This window comes from Phalaenopsis equestris, unplaced genomic scaffold (assembly GCF_001263595.1).
Source record: "Phalaenopsis equestris unplaced genomic scaffold, ASM126359v1 Scaffold000114, whole genome shotgun sequence".
NCBI classification, from domain to species: domain Eukaryota; kingdom Viridiplantae; phylum Streptophyta; class Magnoliopsida; order Asparagales; family Orchidaceae; genus Phalaenopsis; species Phalaenopsis equestris.
In genome coordinates this window covers 888,552-905,205 of record NW_018164556.1, presented here as the reverse complement: position 1 = coordinate 905,205, position 16,654 = coordinate 888,552, and the positions used below count along the sequence as shown (strand labels likewise).

Genomic DNA, 16,654 nt, shown 5'->3' with positions numbered 1-16,654 from the left:
CATTTAAACATTATGTCCAGTTTTTCTTCAAATTCCGGCTCAATCCCGCACTGTCTATACTTTTTCGGCTGCAGGTACCGCCTGGCATAACATTTTAAAGCGAATAGTTAAGCAAGTAAAATTAGAAAAACCAATTTGGAAAACAAACAAATCACGGAGTAGATATAAAATTACCTCCAATTTTTCAGCCCACCATTCAACGGGTGCATCAATTGTCCTTTTAATCGGATCCCAACCCAAACCTGTAGATCCACGTTTCAACTCATTCCATATTTTTCGTTCCTTCTTTAATTGGTTTCATTTATTTTTCAATTTAAACTTGTCGTAATCTCTGTCAGTTAGTTCTTTGAACCTCATACCAATATTATTCCAGCCCTCCTTATTAAAATACGTTGTAAGTCTGTTCTCCAGCTCAATTTCTTTTATACATAGATCACAAAATATATTGGTGACTTCTTTATCCCACATTGCAGAGGGACCCCCTTCAGATGTCTTACACATTGTGGAACTATACGAAGAATTGCAAGTAGCACATAATAATCAAAATATCTCAATTACCCAACAACTGTGCAAATAAATGCTAAAAATTGTTAAGAATTAAAAAAATCACACGTTTTTTATGTGGTTCGGTCAAAGACCTATATCCACAGTAAATCATCGAACATGTTTTATTATCAAATTTTTAAGCGTACAAAGCTATATTTCTCACTAGAGAGGACTACAAATATAAAATACATGTGTAATATGCAAATTCTAATACATGTTTTTCAATTCAATTCCAACAAAGCTAGGATTATCCGTAATCCCAAAAAAAATTTGTCCATGAGCTGGCCTGTCTCAAATTACACCGCAGGCAAATTACACCAAAATTTTCATTTCTTTGGCTCAACACCATATACCCATTTGCTAAATGCATCACATCTGTAGGACATAGCCAAAATTCTACAAATTGTTACATGAGAAGACCTCATATGCCAAAAGTATAAAGTGAGTCATTCATCAAATGTTGAGCCATAGAATATATAACAGGGCAATAAGTAAAATACAAATTCAGCCCACCATAAGGATGTGTGCCAATCATGCTTCTTTGCAAATCAATTTTGCTACCCAACATGAACTCCATATCCATTTTTTTGATGCAATAAGTAAACTAGAAATCTATTTTTCTACCCACTGTAAACAACAAATTCAGCCCACCATAAAGATGTGAGCCATTCATGTTTTTTGCAAATCCATTTTTCTACCCAACATAAACTATAAATCCATTTTTTTTATGCAATAAATAAACTACAACTCCAGTTTTCTAGCAACCATAAACTACAAATACAGCCCACCGTAAACAATTGCAACGATTTTTCTCTGTAAATTTAGTCCACCATAAATAAACTACAAACTATAAAAAACATTAATTGCAAGGCCATGGAATAGTAATGCATTACAAACAACGTCACAGTAATGCATTACAAACGAGAAAGCCCAAATCAGTGGTCCTCTACTGAACCAACAAAATCAGGACATGATGAGAGTTCCGCATGCCCATTTTCGAATTGCACAGAGGCACAAATGAGAAACCCCAAATCACGGTTCTTCTCCTTCCACATATATAAAACGATTTGAACAGAATGAAGATCTCCAGCAGAAGAACAAAAAAACAGATATTTGGAGAAAGGGACACCAACACAATTGAAAACGATTTGCACATTTGTTCCTAAATCCGTAAGAACATTTTTGAAGGAAATCCAAAACTGTTTTTAGTGCCCATTTTGGAAGAACACAAATCACGGTTCTTCTCCTTCCACATGCCCATTTTCAAAGAACACAACCCACATCAATACCAAATCCTTTTCCAAATACATAAAACGATTTGAATAGAATGAAGATCTCCAGCAGAAGAACCGAAAAAACTCACGAATCCAAAGCAATAGAAGCAGAGATATGACGAAGAACCGAAAAAAAATCACAGATAAAAAAAAAAACTCACAGATCCAGAACACGGAAGGAGAAGAACCGAAAAAAACCAACCACAAACAATTATAGATCTTACTGGAGAGTATCTCGAAGGGAAAAAGAACGAATTCGAGCCCTAACGCCAACAGAGAGTGATGCTTTGGATCGGAGAGGGAGGAGGCGAGGGGAGAGCGCGAGAGAGATCACCAAGGGCAAAAGAAGGAATTCGAGCCCTAGCGCCAACAACCAACGCCGAACACAACCTCATCCCCTTGATCCGATTAATGAAGGAAAAACGATCTGCACGACGCTACGTTCAGAACGCTGTTGAATGAACACACGAAACAAACGCGAGGTCGGCGTTTTGAAAACACCACCGCACATGTATAAGCTGCGCCAAACAAGACCAAAGTTGGACATACACCACGTGAGGGGCAACTTGTGCTCCTATGTAGAAAGCGTTATCGGGCTTAAGTCTCATGAGATTTGTGCCTCCCCGTGGGCTTGGGGTGAAATGGCTTACGTCTCTCCCCGGGGACCGCCCCAAGAATGCGTTTTTAAATAGAGAACTTCTTGCATGAATTGTCTCAAAATTATTTATCTCTAACAACTGCACAAATATTGAGAAGCCTGCATGACTTCATTTAAAATTCTTCAAAATTTGCCTTCTATTCATTTTTCTATTCAATTTGTGGATCAGATGGCAAGATTGACGTAGAAGAATCTTTCAAGTACATATGAAATGATGCTCTTATCTTTTAGTGTTTGACATTTAGTGGAATGGAATTGTAACCCCCCGTTAATATTAATTGGCGGAGAGGAAACGAGGGAACCAAAGGAATATAGGAAGATGAATTGAGTTGTTGGGAAGCCAGATAGGAGGGAGATGAAGTGAGAAGTGGGGAAATTGAAATGAGGGATCAGAAGCCTACTCGACGAGTTCACCTATAAAACGATGCGACAGAGGCGAGAGTTACTTACTGGGAGATTAGAGAGTGCTAGAGATTGAGCACAAGCCAAGGTTTCTCTGTAGCCGAATGAGGGGAAGAGCAGCAGCGACGTCAGTGTCGAGAAGGATTCGACGTCGGTATGGAGTTGTCGAAGCGGAAGGCATTGTGGAAGATGTTGCATTTCTGTAGGGGAGCTCTCGCATGCGAGATTTGTTCGAAGGGGTTCTCTTGCGAGGAAGGCTCTCGATTCAAATCTCCGCACGTAGAAAAGAGGAAGACATAGTTCTGCGGGCGTTAGGGCTCGACCGAACCTTGTCGTTCGGTTCGAATGAATTAGAGCGAGAGGGTAAGTTAAGATATTTAATTATTTGAGTTATTATATTTAATTAAAATGAAAATTCAAAAAATTATATTAAATTGATTTTAATTTTATTATCAATTGTTTAAAGGTAATCGATAAAAAAGCTAAAGCGCAAAAAAGAAAATTGTCTTGCCTGAAGGAATTCATGCATGAATCTTAATTTAAATGTTAATTATTTTCTATATGAAACTAAGTTTACAAGCCAATTTAAATGTTTCTAAGTTTAGCATGTTAATACGTTTAGGAAAATAAATTATGGTATAATATATAATAATACAAATATATGAGGCAACTTAATGTTAAGATAAAAAAAATGGCTAAATTAATTGGTTATACGTTTCATTAAAAACTAAAGAAAATTAGATGACTATATGGGTATATTAATTAAAATAACAAATTAATAGTTTTATTATGAATAACTGTGTTTATGTTAGGTTTCAAATTTTAGAAGAGTCAACGTCATATCAAATCAAATAATAAATTAATCATCATCGGGATGAATACTCATATTCTTATACTATAATAATATTTTGCTTCTTCTAGACTAAATACATTTAGTAGTACCAATATTTTTATTTTGAAATGACCGCAAACTTAGGATTTTGAATTCTGATGACTTTTTGTTAATATTGCAGGAATGACATGTTTGTACATGATTATTTAAATTATCATAAATATTGAATGATCTGTAAGTATATTAACGACTATGCAATGAGAAATGAATATTTATTGATAGAAAATAATATTTTTATTGAATGCTTGTATGTGAATGATTGACAATAACGAAACCACCTCTTGATGATACTAGTGGGGGAGCACTAAGTTACCCGTGCACGTAAGTGAAAAATTATATTGATATTGAAGTACTTTAAGTGGTACAAATTTTAGATGGTGCTCATGTTACAATTGTTCAGATGTAGAATGATATTGACATGCTATTAATATTGTAATATTTATTGAATAACATCTCAAATATTTATATTGATTTATTAAAAGCTTAACTGACATGCATGTTATTTTTCTTTTTCCTTGTATTATTGTAGTTTAGGGATATGAGTTCACTGGTTTGCTTAGCTCATTGTTATTTAAACTAACTTTTTCATGTTAATTAATTGATTAAAAGACTAGCAATAGAAAGAAAAATATTTATAAAAGACGCAACAACAAGTAACTAGGTAAATTTAATTTTATTGCTTTGATTAGTGACTTTCATTTGGTAAATAGTAAATGAATTTAAAAATCTTAGTTCCTACCATCTGATCAGTTGTCGTCTTGGTTAATTCCAAATTCCGGGCCGGATCGTGATAGGAATCAAATCTCCTAATATAAATATAAGGGAGTCTTTACTCTCATTTTCAAATTATGCTTAAGCATTTCATTTTTTTTAGTAGTGTCTGGAAGCGTTGATTGTTTCATTTAGAGGATTTTTACTCGTGTTCCATGTGAGCTTTCAAGTACTTCAAGGATTCTTGTAGGTTTTATTTTCATCTCTCATTTAATATATTTTTTGTTATTAAACTTTTTGCATCTTTTTCATGTAATTATTTTTTTGCTTCTACAAATTAGTTATCCTATTAAGTTATATTAGGTTCTTTTTTATGCTCTGTTTAGGTTCCATGTTAGTCGAAAATATGATAGTCTTCCAGCATCATCTTTGCATAGGGGTCTATTTTGCGAAACCTGGGTCTACCCATAGACCCATTGTGCTATGAAAATGCATTTCGGTGGTGTAAACATCACCATCTTATCTTCATCTTCTACAACATCACAAAAATAATACATATTTACGCGTTGCATTGGAATAACAAGCACAAATATTAGAGATGTCCCCACCATATTGTGAAGCTTGTGTACATGACTTATTCATTGTGTTGTGAGCATTGCATGCGAGTTTCGCTCTGCCATGCAATGTCAAATGTGTATTAAATTTTGATAATTGTGCCAATTGCATCGCAATTTTGATATGTGAGATTTTGAGTTGTGAGAAGTTATGGTTTCATGCGAGACCAATGATGATGATGAGAGGACAAAATGACGAACCTCAAATTCTGTGTTGTCGGCCTCAAGTGTGAGTAATTTTGCATTCTCACATTTGTGCGTGTACCCGGGTATGAATTGTGTTCTTTTTGTGTATTTTCACCATTTTGGATGCGATGGCGCAGTCTATTTTGCTATCGAATGTTGTTCAAGTGATCTGATAAGGTTGGGGATCTAATAAACCTCATCCTTTTGTCTTTTCTCCTCTTTTCTTTTATTCTTCTCCCTCTTTGATCTGGCATCCTTTCTACTCTTTGATTTCTATTTCACGTGTCTAGGTTATGGGGTGTGTGTGTGTGTGTGTGTGTTTGTCCAAAGTATTTAATGTGTGCTTCTATATATCAAAATGATTGAAATATCTGTCCAAACTATTTAATGTGCGCTTCTGTATATCAAAATGATTCAAATGAAATATAAAATTTATAAAAATGCTTTTGATCATTTCAGGATCTGTGAAAAATATGGTATAATTTTTGGCAGAAATTTGGAGTGTAACTTTCTAAAAATTTGTGATATAACACACAACAACCTTATTATGTCTGTCAGACAATTTTGTTTATGGGTGAGATTGTAAGGCTCATTTTCCCCTTGTTTGACATCATAACTTGCATGACCTAAGGATCTGAATGTTATGAATTTCAAAACTAACTTGGGTGGTGTCTAGCGGTATTCCCCCATCTAGAGGATATAAGACCAAGTATCAATCTTTTTTATCTTTTTTTATCTTTCATGTTTAGGCTGTTAGTCATATTGTACACTTTTCTTCAGTTGTCAGAATAACATTCCTATATATCATCTCTTGCATTGGATTAAGGATTTGTTCAAGGCAGGTGCAACTGTTTGAAGAAGCTGCTGCAGAAGAAATTGTTTTTCAAAAAACTGCTGTGATTATTATAAATTTATTTTATTTTCAAAAAGTTGGACCGCAACTTTCTGGCAGCCAATACACTTTAACAACTCAGTTTGAAAAAAAAACAGCTTTCTACACAGAAATTTCCAAAAAACAGTAAGAAAATAGTTATCCAAACATAATTGTGGTGGTAGTCTGAAAAACAAAGCAGATAAAAAGCTGTTCCAAACAAGAAGGTCTTCATGTTTGATGGTATTATAAGTCCTAATTTTAGTAATTTCTTCTAGTCTGTGGAGCCATCTCTAGCCCATTTCCCTAGGTGTTGTGAGTCATGTTCAGGCAACTCCCTCTTGCTGTTAAGGAATGAGAAGCATTGTTCTCTATGTCAGCTCTCTCAATTCTCTCTTTATTTGTTAAAAATTGTTATTCTTACCATCAACTAGTTTCTTTGAGGATTACAATGCCGGGCATCATTCTTTGAGATGTCATGAGCCCTTGAGCAGCCTCTCCTAGGAACAGTAAGACGTTGCTGTGCTACTTGGCATCACTTTCTTGTCAAGTTCAATCGATTGAGTGCTCCTTGGAATGCGTTTAAGAGAAAGCTCCACATTCGTTTGTCGATTTCGTTCTGACATTTATATCATATGCTGTCTTAATTTAATGCGGGAATCTTTTTTTGTTTATTTCTATCTAGGAGCCTTTTTTTATTTAAGGACACGTGCCAAGTTTCTTAATAGAGTGTGTATGGGTCTCATTTCCACATGTAACAAATCATATGTGCCTGGACTTGTGAATGAACCTTGATCCCACATAACAAAATAAATCTTATTTAATTCCTTGTACAATTCAAGGGGAAATATTTGGGAAGTATTTCTAATCTGTATTCCATTGATTCGTCTTTTATTTGTTTCTGGTCATAGGCGTTCATAATTTATGTAGGTAAATATATAAAATGAAAGGAATATCTCGGTTCCTTTTCCTTTGTTGTTTATATTCAAATATTTTCAAAAACTTTTTCTTTTAAGCAGAACAAGTTTGTTCTTAAAATTATGCTTTTTTCAGATAGAAGAACTCGGTAGATTCATTTCCAATCTGGTGGCAATAGTTCCTGAGGGGATGGTGGTGTTCTTCTCCTCTTTTGAGTATGAAGGACAGGTTTATAGTGCCTGGAAGGCTTCAGGCATTCTTCAAAAAATTCTCAAGAAGAAGCGTTTGTTTAGAGAACCTAGGAATAACGTGGATGTGGAGGTTGTTCTCAGGGAATACAAGGAAAGCATAAGTTCTTCAAATGGGATTTCAAAAACTCCAGGAACTTCTGGTGCAATTCTCCTTGCCGTAGTTGGCGGAAAGATTTCTGAAGGTATAAACTTCAGTGATGGAATGGGCCGTTGTGTTATCATGGTTGGACTTCCTTATCCAAGTTTATTTGATGTTGAATTGATTGAAAGAATCAAGCATATAGAATGGCTGGGAGAGACCTCACAAACAACTAGCTCAACCAGCAGAGCTAGTTGCAACTTTAACAGCAGTGGATCAGTTCAGTCTGGTTTTGATATTTTAAGAAGCTGCAAACAAAGAGGAAAAGAATACTATGAGAACTTGTGTATGAAAGCGGTTAATCAGTCAATAGGTATGAAGGTCTCTCTAAGTTCATTACTTTATGCTGGTAAGTTTTGCTTTCCACACTAATCGGTTTCTTGGTTTCAGGTCGAGCCATTAGGCATATAAATGATTATGCTGCTGTTTTATTAGTAGACTCGCGCTACAGTTGCAACTCCTCATATCAAAATTTCTCTAAGCCAACCGATAAGCTTCCCCTTTGGATTAGGGACCGCCTGGTTTTTGCTACTGGAAGTTATGGTGAAGTCCATAAACTTCTGTTTCAGTTCTATCAACATAACAGGCAGAAATTTTGCCGGTAGAATCAATCAATAAGCTACCAGTGGACTGGGAGAAGATTGGCTGGTGTAATGAAGCTGGTTTATGTGAAATTAATCTTGAAAATTCTCTCTATGGGGGAAATTTAATAACACAGCTGTTGTGCTTTGAGGTTTTGTGTTCATATGGAGCCTAATCTTTCATGGAGATGCCCCAGCCATATCAGGTCATTATCTAGTTTATCAGATTATTCAGTCTTCACTGTCGAGCGGTCATGTTCTGTTGGAATAGCAAAAGGCTTCTTTGAGTTTGATCTAGAGGAGGATATTTTCATTTATTTTACTTGATGGGATAGTATTTTCTGGTTCAGGCAATGAAATTCTAGATCTACGCCCTTTTTCTCATGGGCTTGAAGATAACAAACTCTACTCAGAGATAATTTGGAAGGTGAGTGCAATCCTGATCTTTAAAAGCTTTCAAAATTTTGTATTATACGACCAAAAAAAAAAAAAAGAAACTATGTAGGTTTGGACATTGCTTATTATTTTTAACCGCTTTATATCATGCTTTAACCTTCTTAGGATTCTCTGATGGTAAATTTTAAACTCTGCATTATGATGCTCTTTTTTTTGTACTTATTATTTTTGGGATAGATTTACTTTAGTTTTTTGCATTTAAATTCGGGAGTCCATCCAATGTTATCGAGTTATTTGTATCTAAAATTATTTCACTTAAACATGCATGCACTAAACTGAAGTGGTTTGTTTATTTGTATTGCTGGGCAAGGTGTTATTTTTGTCATTAATTTCTAGTTTCCTGGAAAAAGTGAGTCCTCTTAGATTCAACTTAAAAAGGCAGTCGTATTTTTTTTCTTTATTTTAGGTTTGATTTGATTAGGCTTTTTTCATCATAAAGGAGGTTGAGTCTAGAAGTTATTCAATATAGTAAGTTTAGATTTCATTCTAAATTTAGGTTTTTTTGGGGCCCTTTACAGACATATCACTCAATACCTATAAATTTGTCACGACTCGACCCTGAAATTTGGAGTTAACTAAGATGAGAACAAATAGTTGGACGATGAAAAATATTGTCAAACATTAACATTAGTGCGCAATAACATTTAACTAGAAAAGAATCACTAATCCACAATACATATATAAGCAATCATATAACAAATACATACGATCAACTAGTGAAATAATAACACAGATAATATAATAAAAATAACAAAATATAAAAATGGAGAGACTATTACCTATCACAATAATTATATAAAAAAACTTTCTTCTGTCAGACATATTAATCTAATAGTTTTTTTTTTAAAGCATAATTAAATAATATGTTAACTTAGTGAATAATCATCACTTTATTATGCATTAAATTTAATATTTTATGCAAATGCCCAACATGAATGCTCAAAGGTATATTTTAATAAAAAAATAAAATTATTTTTTTCTTTTTTATAAAATTGAATTTAATTGTTTTATCAATTATATTTTTATTTTCATTTATATTTTTATAATTTTTTTTAGAAGATAATTTAGGAGTACCGTCAAAACCTTTTCATTTTGTATCATAAACACAATCATTTTTTATTTTTATTTTTATTTTGTACTATAAAGAAAATAATTTTCATTTTTTTCTTTAACGTGCACGTGTACAATAGCGTTTTATGTTAGTATCATAGTAAAGGGAATTTAATGAACTAAATCATATATCTTTCATTTAGTTTGTATTTTATTTCTTTCAACAATTAATTAAATTTTTTTTTCATTTAATGCAGTGTAAAGGATGAAAAAATTAAAATCATGAGACATTCATACTATTTTCACGTATCTTTATTCAGTTATAAGAGTATTTTTATTGTTTAACGAACGGAACATGTTAAAAGAATAAAACAAATTAATATAAACCCAAATAAAGTAATAAGTACTCATCTTAATTTATTTGGAGACTTTTATAACTGCTTATTTCTTCACTTGCTTAGTCAAAGATCATTTAAATCATTCAAATTTCAATCATCTATATCACCTACCAAAACTAATTTTTTCTCTTCTTATTTAAACCCATTAAAATTATAAATATTTGTACAAAATAAAAAATATTGTAAATAATAGTTTTTTTCCTCAATTCTTCTTTTTCTTCTAACAACATAATGATCCTGGTCTTTTCAATTCTTTCATGTTATCAGTTCTTTAACATTTAGCTTTAGATATTCAACATTGCACTTAATATTAATTTATACTAATGATTTTTGGAAACAAAACTCTAACCTTTCTCCTTGAAGGCTCGATGCAGTGGTCTTTGCCAAAGATCCTTTCACTTATGTTATCTATTTTTAATTTGTAAAATAATTAACACTTAGGGGCTGTTTGGTAATGGATTTACTTTAAGTTATTAGTATTTAGTAAATTCTGTAAAACCGATTTACTAAATCTTGAATGAAAAATCGGCTGACAAACCTCTAAATCTTGCAAATCCATTTAAAACGGTCTCGGATGTTCTGCGAAAATTTATCGCGATATCAATCGCTCTCGCTGTAAATCCCGTAGATCCACCGATGCGTGGAATTTAGTATTTATGGGATTTACGGTCGAAATTCGCGAAATTCAAATTTATTAAATCCGTGCCTTCATCTTGTCCAAAATTAGGGCTGTCAAAAATTGACCCGAAACATCAACATGACTTGAACTCGACTCGAAAAATTTGGGTTAAGTTTGTCTCAAATATTTTTTGAGTCGGGTTTGGGTCAGATAATTCAACCTGTTTGTTATTCAGGTTGGCTTTGGGTTGAACCTAAAAACTCAAACATGATCTGAATAAACACGAAGCTCGGGTCTTAGTTTTTGACCAATTTATTATTCAGATAGAGTTCGTGTTGACCTTATTCGGGCAGTGGACCGTCTGACAAGATTTAGCTTAAATCCAACTTTAAATCTGTTACTAGACAACCCCTTAATTATAAAGGAAATTTAATATACATATAAGTTGTATGTTATAACACACTACCTAACCTTTTTCTATAATTGCTATGTTCGGTCCCTTAGCTGTGTGATTCCTCTTTTACCTGCACATGAAGCCGTGGCTCCATGCCTTCTCCCCTTTGGTTGGGCCTGATACCCGCTTCTTGCATTTTAGGTCACCTCTTCTCTTTCGCTCGCAAGCACATAGTGCTTTAATTTTTCTTCTTCCTCTTCGATGTCGCTCGAATCTGCACAGGAGGTGCTCAAGGCTTAGTTCGACCACATGCGGCAGGATCCCTTCTCCCGCAAGCAGAGCTTCCTTCTATAGCATCAGTATGGCATCTCCCTTACCCTAGATGCGCACAATTTCTTTCTTTGACTTCAATGGAAGAACATTACTGTTATTCTCTTTCATTCCTCTCGCTATCTTTTGAATGTGTCATTTTTGTTCGTCCCCTCTAACACTTAGGGGCTGTCTGGCAATGGATTCAGAGCGATATTTAACCTGGATGTAGGCTAAATTTTGTCAGACAGCTATTTTGGACAAAACAAGTATGTGGATTTGATAAATCCGGATTTTGCGGATTTTAGGTGTAATTCCCGGATTTACTAAATTTTGCAAATTGATGGATTTATGGGATTTACAAGAGAGAAAATCTGGATGTAGACAGGACTTCCAAAACAAGTTAAAATGGATTTATCAGATTTAGTAAATCTGTTGCCAAATAGTTTTCAGTTAATCCTAATAACTTAAAACTCATCCGTCACCATACAACCCCTTAAGGACGTAACTGCCTCTACATTTTGTTCGAACGAATAATGATTTTTTTTTTCCAGTTATTAATCTAAATTTTGCTTTTTTTACATTTACACCACCTAAATCATACATATCATCACATAAAAGATACCATCATTTTGACTTTAAAAAAGTGAAATACATATTTTCATGCAAGGGCAAGGAGATATGCATGTAAAATTGAGTTTAGGTGTTAGATATATAAATACATAGAAATTGTGTGGTTTACTGATATGCATCTAAATTTTCCTCTTTTTTTCAAAGCTATTTTTAAATAGGTACCTCAAATTTATTTATCCAAATGAGATGCCAAAATTTATACAAACAAGGATCTAGTCTTGCATTTTGATGATTTTTTGTCTGATAAATGAACAAATATCTTTGATAAAAATGATTGTAAGATTTTATTTAATTGAAAATACCTCTTACGATGTATTAAAACAAATGCAGGTTTTTTTGGGTTTAACATTCTAAAACATCTTGTGAAAATGTTTGCTTTTTAAATTTTCGAACGGGAAAAGAAGGGAATAGTTTTTATTATCAGTAGCAAAAACTTATGGCATACATTTTGACTTGCTTTTGCAAGACTATGTTGTTTGAAAGGTTCCCCCCATCTCTTGTTATATATGATGTTTGGGAAGCGGCCCGTGGCTTTGGGTGGTGACGACAAACGGCCGACGGTTGATCATGGTAGTGACAGCAAGCTGCAGTTTGCAGTGTGTTTGCAACTAACTCGTATGTAATTAAATCAAAATAAAATAGTTTTGAACTTATATGACCAAAAGCAACTATGATGAGCTATGATGGGCCAGTAGGAATCCAAGCAAGCTTAGTGGTTCTTTTTTGGCCCAACTCGTTAAGAGATACAATTCACAAGCAGCCAAATAAGTCTTTGGGTGGAAGCAATCGAGTATGAGTTGGCAGGTATGAGTTACCAGGCATGAATGTCCGAGTACGAGTAGCCGAATATGATCTACCACCTGATGAACAATGTTCATATGAGATGTAGCAGAGAAAAATTTACCCAACAACATTTTTGCCTCGCCAAAGATCGCATGTCGGCCTCAAATGTTTCGCAAATTCAAAATCCATTGTTCCAAGGATCGAATGAACCTCAGAGTAAGTTTTTAGTGCAAAAGCCCGAATAGACGTTGGATGTGACCCAATAAAGTGAGTAGAGGATATAAGGTCATATTTGATAAAAGCAGGAGACAAGACACTAGAGATAATATAATGTATACACTCAAGGTAGTTAATGAAAAATTCAAGCTTTTAGAGATCCCTGGATATTTGAGTATAATCATAGCTTATCATATTTTATAGAAAACTATTCTTATATAAAGGGGAAAAATTGTGTAAAATGAATTGAACATTTATACTAGGAAATAATAGTGTATTCATCTAGACTCTTCTCTCTCGATCACCTTTCCCTCCTTTACTAGTTTTACCCTTGAGGTGTGCGTCTATGGATAAAATAAGATTCAACATTTTAAAATGTGCGATGAGCGTGGATGATGTCGCAGGTAAGAAGATGGGCTACACAAGTGGCAGGGTTAAGCCATAGAGAAGTCACTAGTAATATTGATTGCACAACGGGATTCATCACCCAACAGATTAATGAATGAATGAGTAGGTGGAAAACATGATTTGAGAGACTTTAGTGTAGATATTAGGGGACCAAACACCCCATCTTGACCAGTAGCCCCATCTCAATGAAAAGGAAAACTCTTCGCCAATTTCAGGGTGACTCTCACCCGCTCTAGTAGATTAGGATCACCTGTACTACTCAAATAGTTTGGTTTCAACCCCATTCAATTATGAGAGGAGGGTTGAAACTCTTTAACCATATCAGTTGTAAAATGTTTTCTACAGAGAAATATCCAAAAATAAAGCACATGAGCACTTTAAGATTCCTTCTTTAGAATCTTATCGAGGGATGTTTAAGTCCTGACCAAATTGCCTCTTTTGAATCTACTTTTTTTGTTTGTTGAGGGTGAACAACACCTTGAAGTATAGATTATTTTTCATGATTATGAAAATTCGGCTTTAAGATAGTTCAACAGTTTGCTGTTGGGAGTAATAACTTCTAATAAAGACTTTAAATGCATGTTTATTGCATAGTTCATTAGTGCCCAATAATCACAGAAGAGTTCGTAAGCGTTACTGCAAATTCTTCAGGAGCTAGGAGAAACTCTGGGAGCTTTTGTAACCCACTTCAAGAGGGAAATGTTAGGTATGAGACTTGAAGCCAATGAAAGCTCATGCTGCTTTAGCCCAATGGCTAAGAGTTCTTTCTGAATACAATTCACTCCTCGCAATTGTCCGAGCAGAGCGCCCAAAGACACCCATTGAAGAGAAGTTTCCATCAAGTTAGCATGAGTATCTTGCTTCGCACCACCAATTATGAGGCCAAAATTTGAGGAGTGTCCACCACATCCTTTTTCGGAAAGGACTCATGTGAGTTCTTTCTAAAGAGGGGCGAGTCCAGTATCAAGAGAGGCGAATTGATCGTCACTAGAGAGGTTGTTACCATCGTCGGCTCAATAGCTTCCAGAACAGTCTCCTTTGTGAGTCTCTATGATTGAGATAGTGTAGACCATCTAGATTAAAAAATATTTATGCACACCCATGCTTATGAAGGCTAGAGAATACCTGCATGACCCGCAAAAGTACTGCACCTATCATCACAATCATGATCATAATATTGAAGAGTGTCATCATTTTTGAAGCTTGATTGAGCAGTTGAACGAGGCCAGAAAACTAAAAGAAGAGTGTTGCCATCAGTTGAAGAAGCTTGCAAAGAGCTAGCTTGTGCTCAAGCGAATGAAGTGGAGGCTCCTCGCCAATCCTGCATCAAAAGACTTCGCTCAGAAGAAACGTGCTTGGTAAACTTGTTTCGGTGTCAAGTTTCCTACCAACCACTTATCATTTTCACCGAGGAAGTTCTACTGGCCAAGCGAAACCCCTACTATGACTTGATTGTTATCACATTGCTAGTTGTCAATTACCAAATTGGTGACTTTCTTATTGATGCAAGGAGTTCCATTAACATTTTATTTAAATGCGTTTTTGGCGAAATGAATCTTGATACTTCATGGTTACAATCCACATCAAGGCCATTTTATGGACTGTCAAGCGAGAAGAAAAAAGAGGAAGAACCTTAGCCTTGTTTGTCAATGGTGAACCTCGTCAAGTTTACTCCCCAACATACAATGCCATTTTTGTCTGTCCTCTCTTCAACACCCTTAAAACTGTCTCACATATCACATTGCCATGAAGTTCCCACACAATGATGAAGTGATCACTGCTAGGAGAGATCTGAAGCAATCACACACTTGCTATCTATATGCGGGTAGCAACATGCGGAAGGTGATCTGAAGTTGGACACCCAATGAGGGAGCGTTTTAGAAACCAACAAAGTAGCTGAAAAAGTTGTGGTTGTTGAAGGATAAACATGTAAAATTCTTCGACTCAATTGAATCTTTGATGCAGGTTTTAAGAATTATTTAGTCATCACCTTGCGTGAGTAGTGCTATGTATTCGTCTATCGATAGAATAAATGCGAGGAGGGGCTGTTAATGTAGCTTGCTACAAGTTAATGGTTGACTAGAGCTTGTCCAATGAAGCAAGAGATGCACTCCTTAGCGATTATTGCAGCGGAACCCATTTGACAAGAGATTTTGGATGTGAACCACACCCAAGAAGTGCAAAGTATAAGTGGTTCGCTAACGCGGTGATAGTGCCAAAGTCAAATGACATATGGTGAATGAGCGTCAACTTCACCACCTTGAACTTAGCAAATCTGAAAGACATCTATCGTCTGATGCGAATTAACAAGCTCATTGACTCTACAATTGGTTACTTTGTCATGAGCTTTATGAATGTTTTCTCTGACTATCATCTAATCAAGATGCGCTCAGCTGACATTGAGAAGAATGTGTTTATTATAAATGAATAATGTTCACTGTTATAATGTAATGCTCTTTGGGTTTAAAAATACAGGATTGACTAATCAACACATGATGAATGTAATTTTTGTTAATCAAATCAATGACGTGTTTGTTAAAAATAAGCCACCCAAGTAACATATAAAATACTTAAATGTAATGTTTGACATCTTAAGAAAATTTAATATGAAATTGAACCCACTTAAGTGCACATTCGACGGCAGGACTAATAAATTCTTAGGCCACCGCTTAACACTCGGAAGTATCAAGACCAACCCTGAAAAAGTTAAAAGGCATTCATGGACATGCCCTCATCTCATAGCATTAAAAAAAAAAAGTTGATTGGGCGAATCACTTGCCTTAGTCTTTCCATCTCAATGTAGGAAATATGGGTGCGAACTTCTTTAATATTCGAAAGAGGGCCAAGAGCTTTGTTTGGATGGAAGCGTGCGAATAAGTTTTCCTCCAACTTAAAAACTTTCTGGCATCTCCATCGTTGTCGCAAAGTCTTAAATCTAACGAGGGTTTGCTACTATATTTGGTAGTCGGATTCAATGCCATCGATTAAGTCCTAGTTTGAGAAGAATGACAGTAGTTCCCAGTCGAATGTGTTAGTAGAATCTTAAAAGTGAACAAACCTCTTGTATTTAATTATAGAAAAACTAACCCTTTCTATTACTATTTAAGAACAAAGACTATGCCCTTATTTTTAAACACATGGTCCTTGACAAGCTTAAACATTCGAGACATTTACTGAAACGAGCAATCAAGTTTAGTGAGTTCGATCTCTCTTACACCCCGAATGATGATTAAGTACAAGCTATAGATTTTTGGCAGATTTATCCAAACCTGACGATCAACAAGCAACAACCTCACGAAAAGATTAGCTCTGGAGCTTATAAGTGGATAGTGTCTAGTAACTTGG

General features: G+C 34.9%; 1 protein-coding gene across 3 annotated transcripts in view; it reads left to right on the top strand.

Annotated features, from left to right (window-relative positions):
- LOC110020954 (ATP-dependent DNA helicase DDX11) overlaps positions 1 to 16,654 on the top strand; it is a 39,595-nt gene that overhangs the window by 12,720 nt on the left and 10,221 nt on the right. For 2 of the 3 annotated variants that reach the window (XR_002293588.1, XR_002293587.1), the window contains exons 8-9: positions 7,208 to 7,775; positions 7,853 to 8,470. Coding sequence is in view for 1 of the 3 variants with exons in the window: in XM_020719261.1 (XP_020574920.1) it covers positions 7,208 to 7,775; positions 7,853 to 8,067 (783 nt within the window). In the remaining 2 variants the exon portion in view is untranslated. Of the gene's footprint in view, positions 1 to 7,207; positions 7,776 to 7,852; positions 8,518 to 16,654 lie in introns of those variants that run through there. The other variant, XM_020719261.1, reaches the window with a different exon arrangement.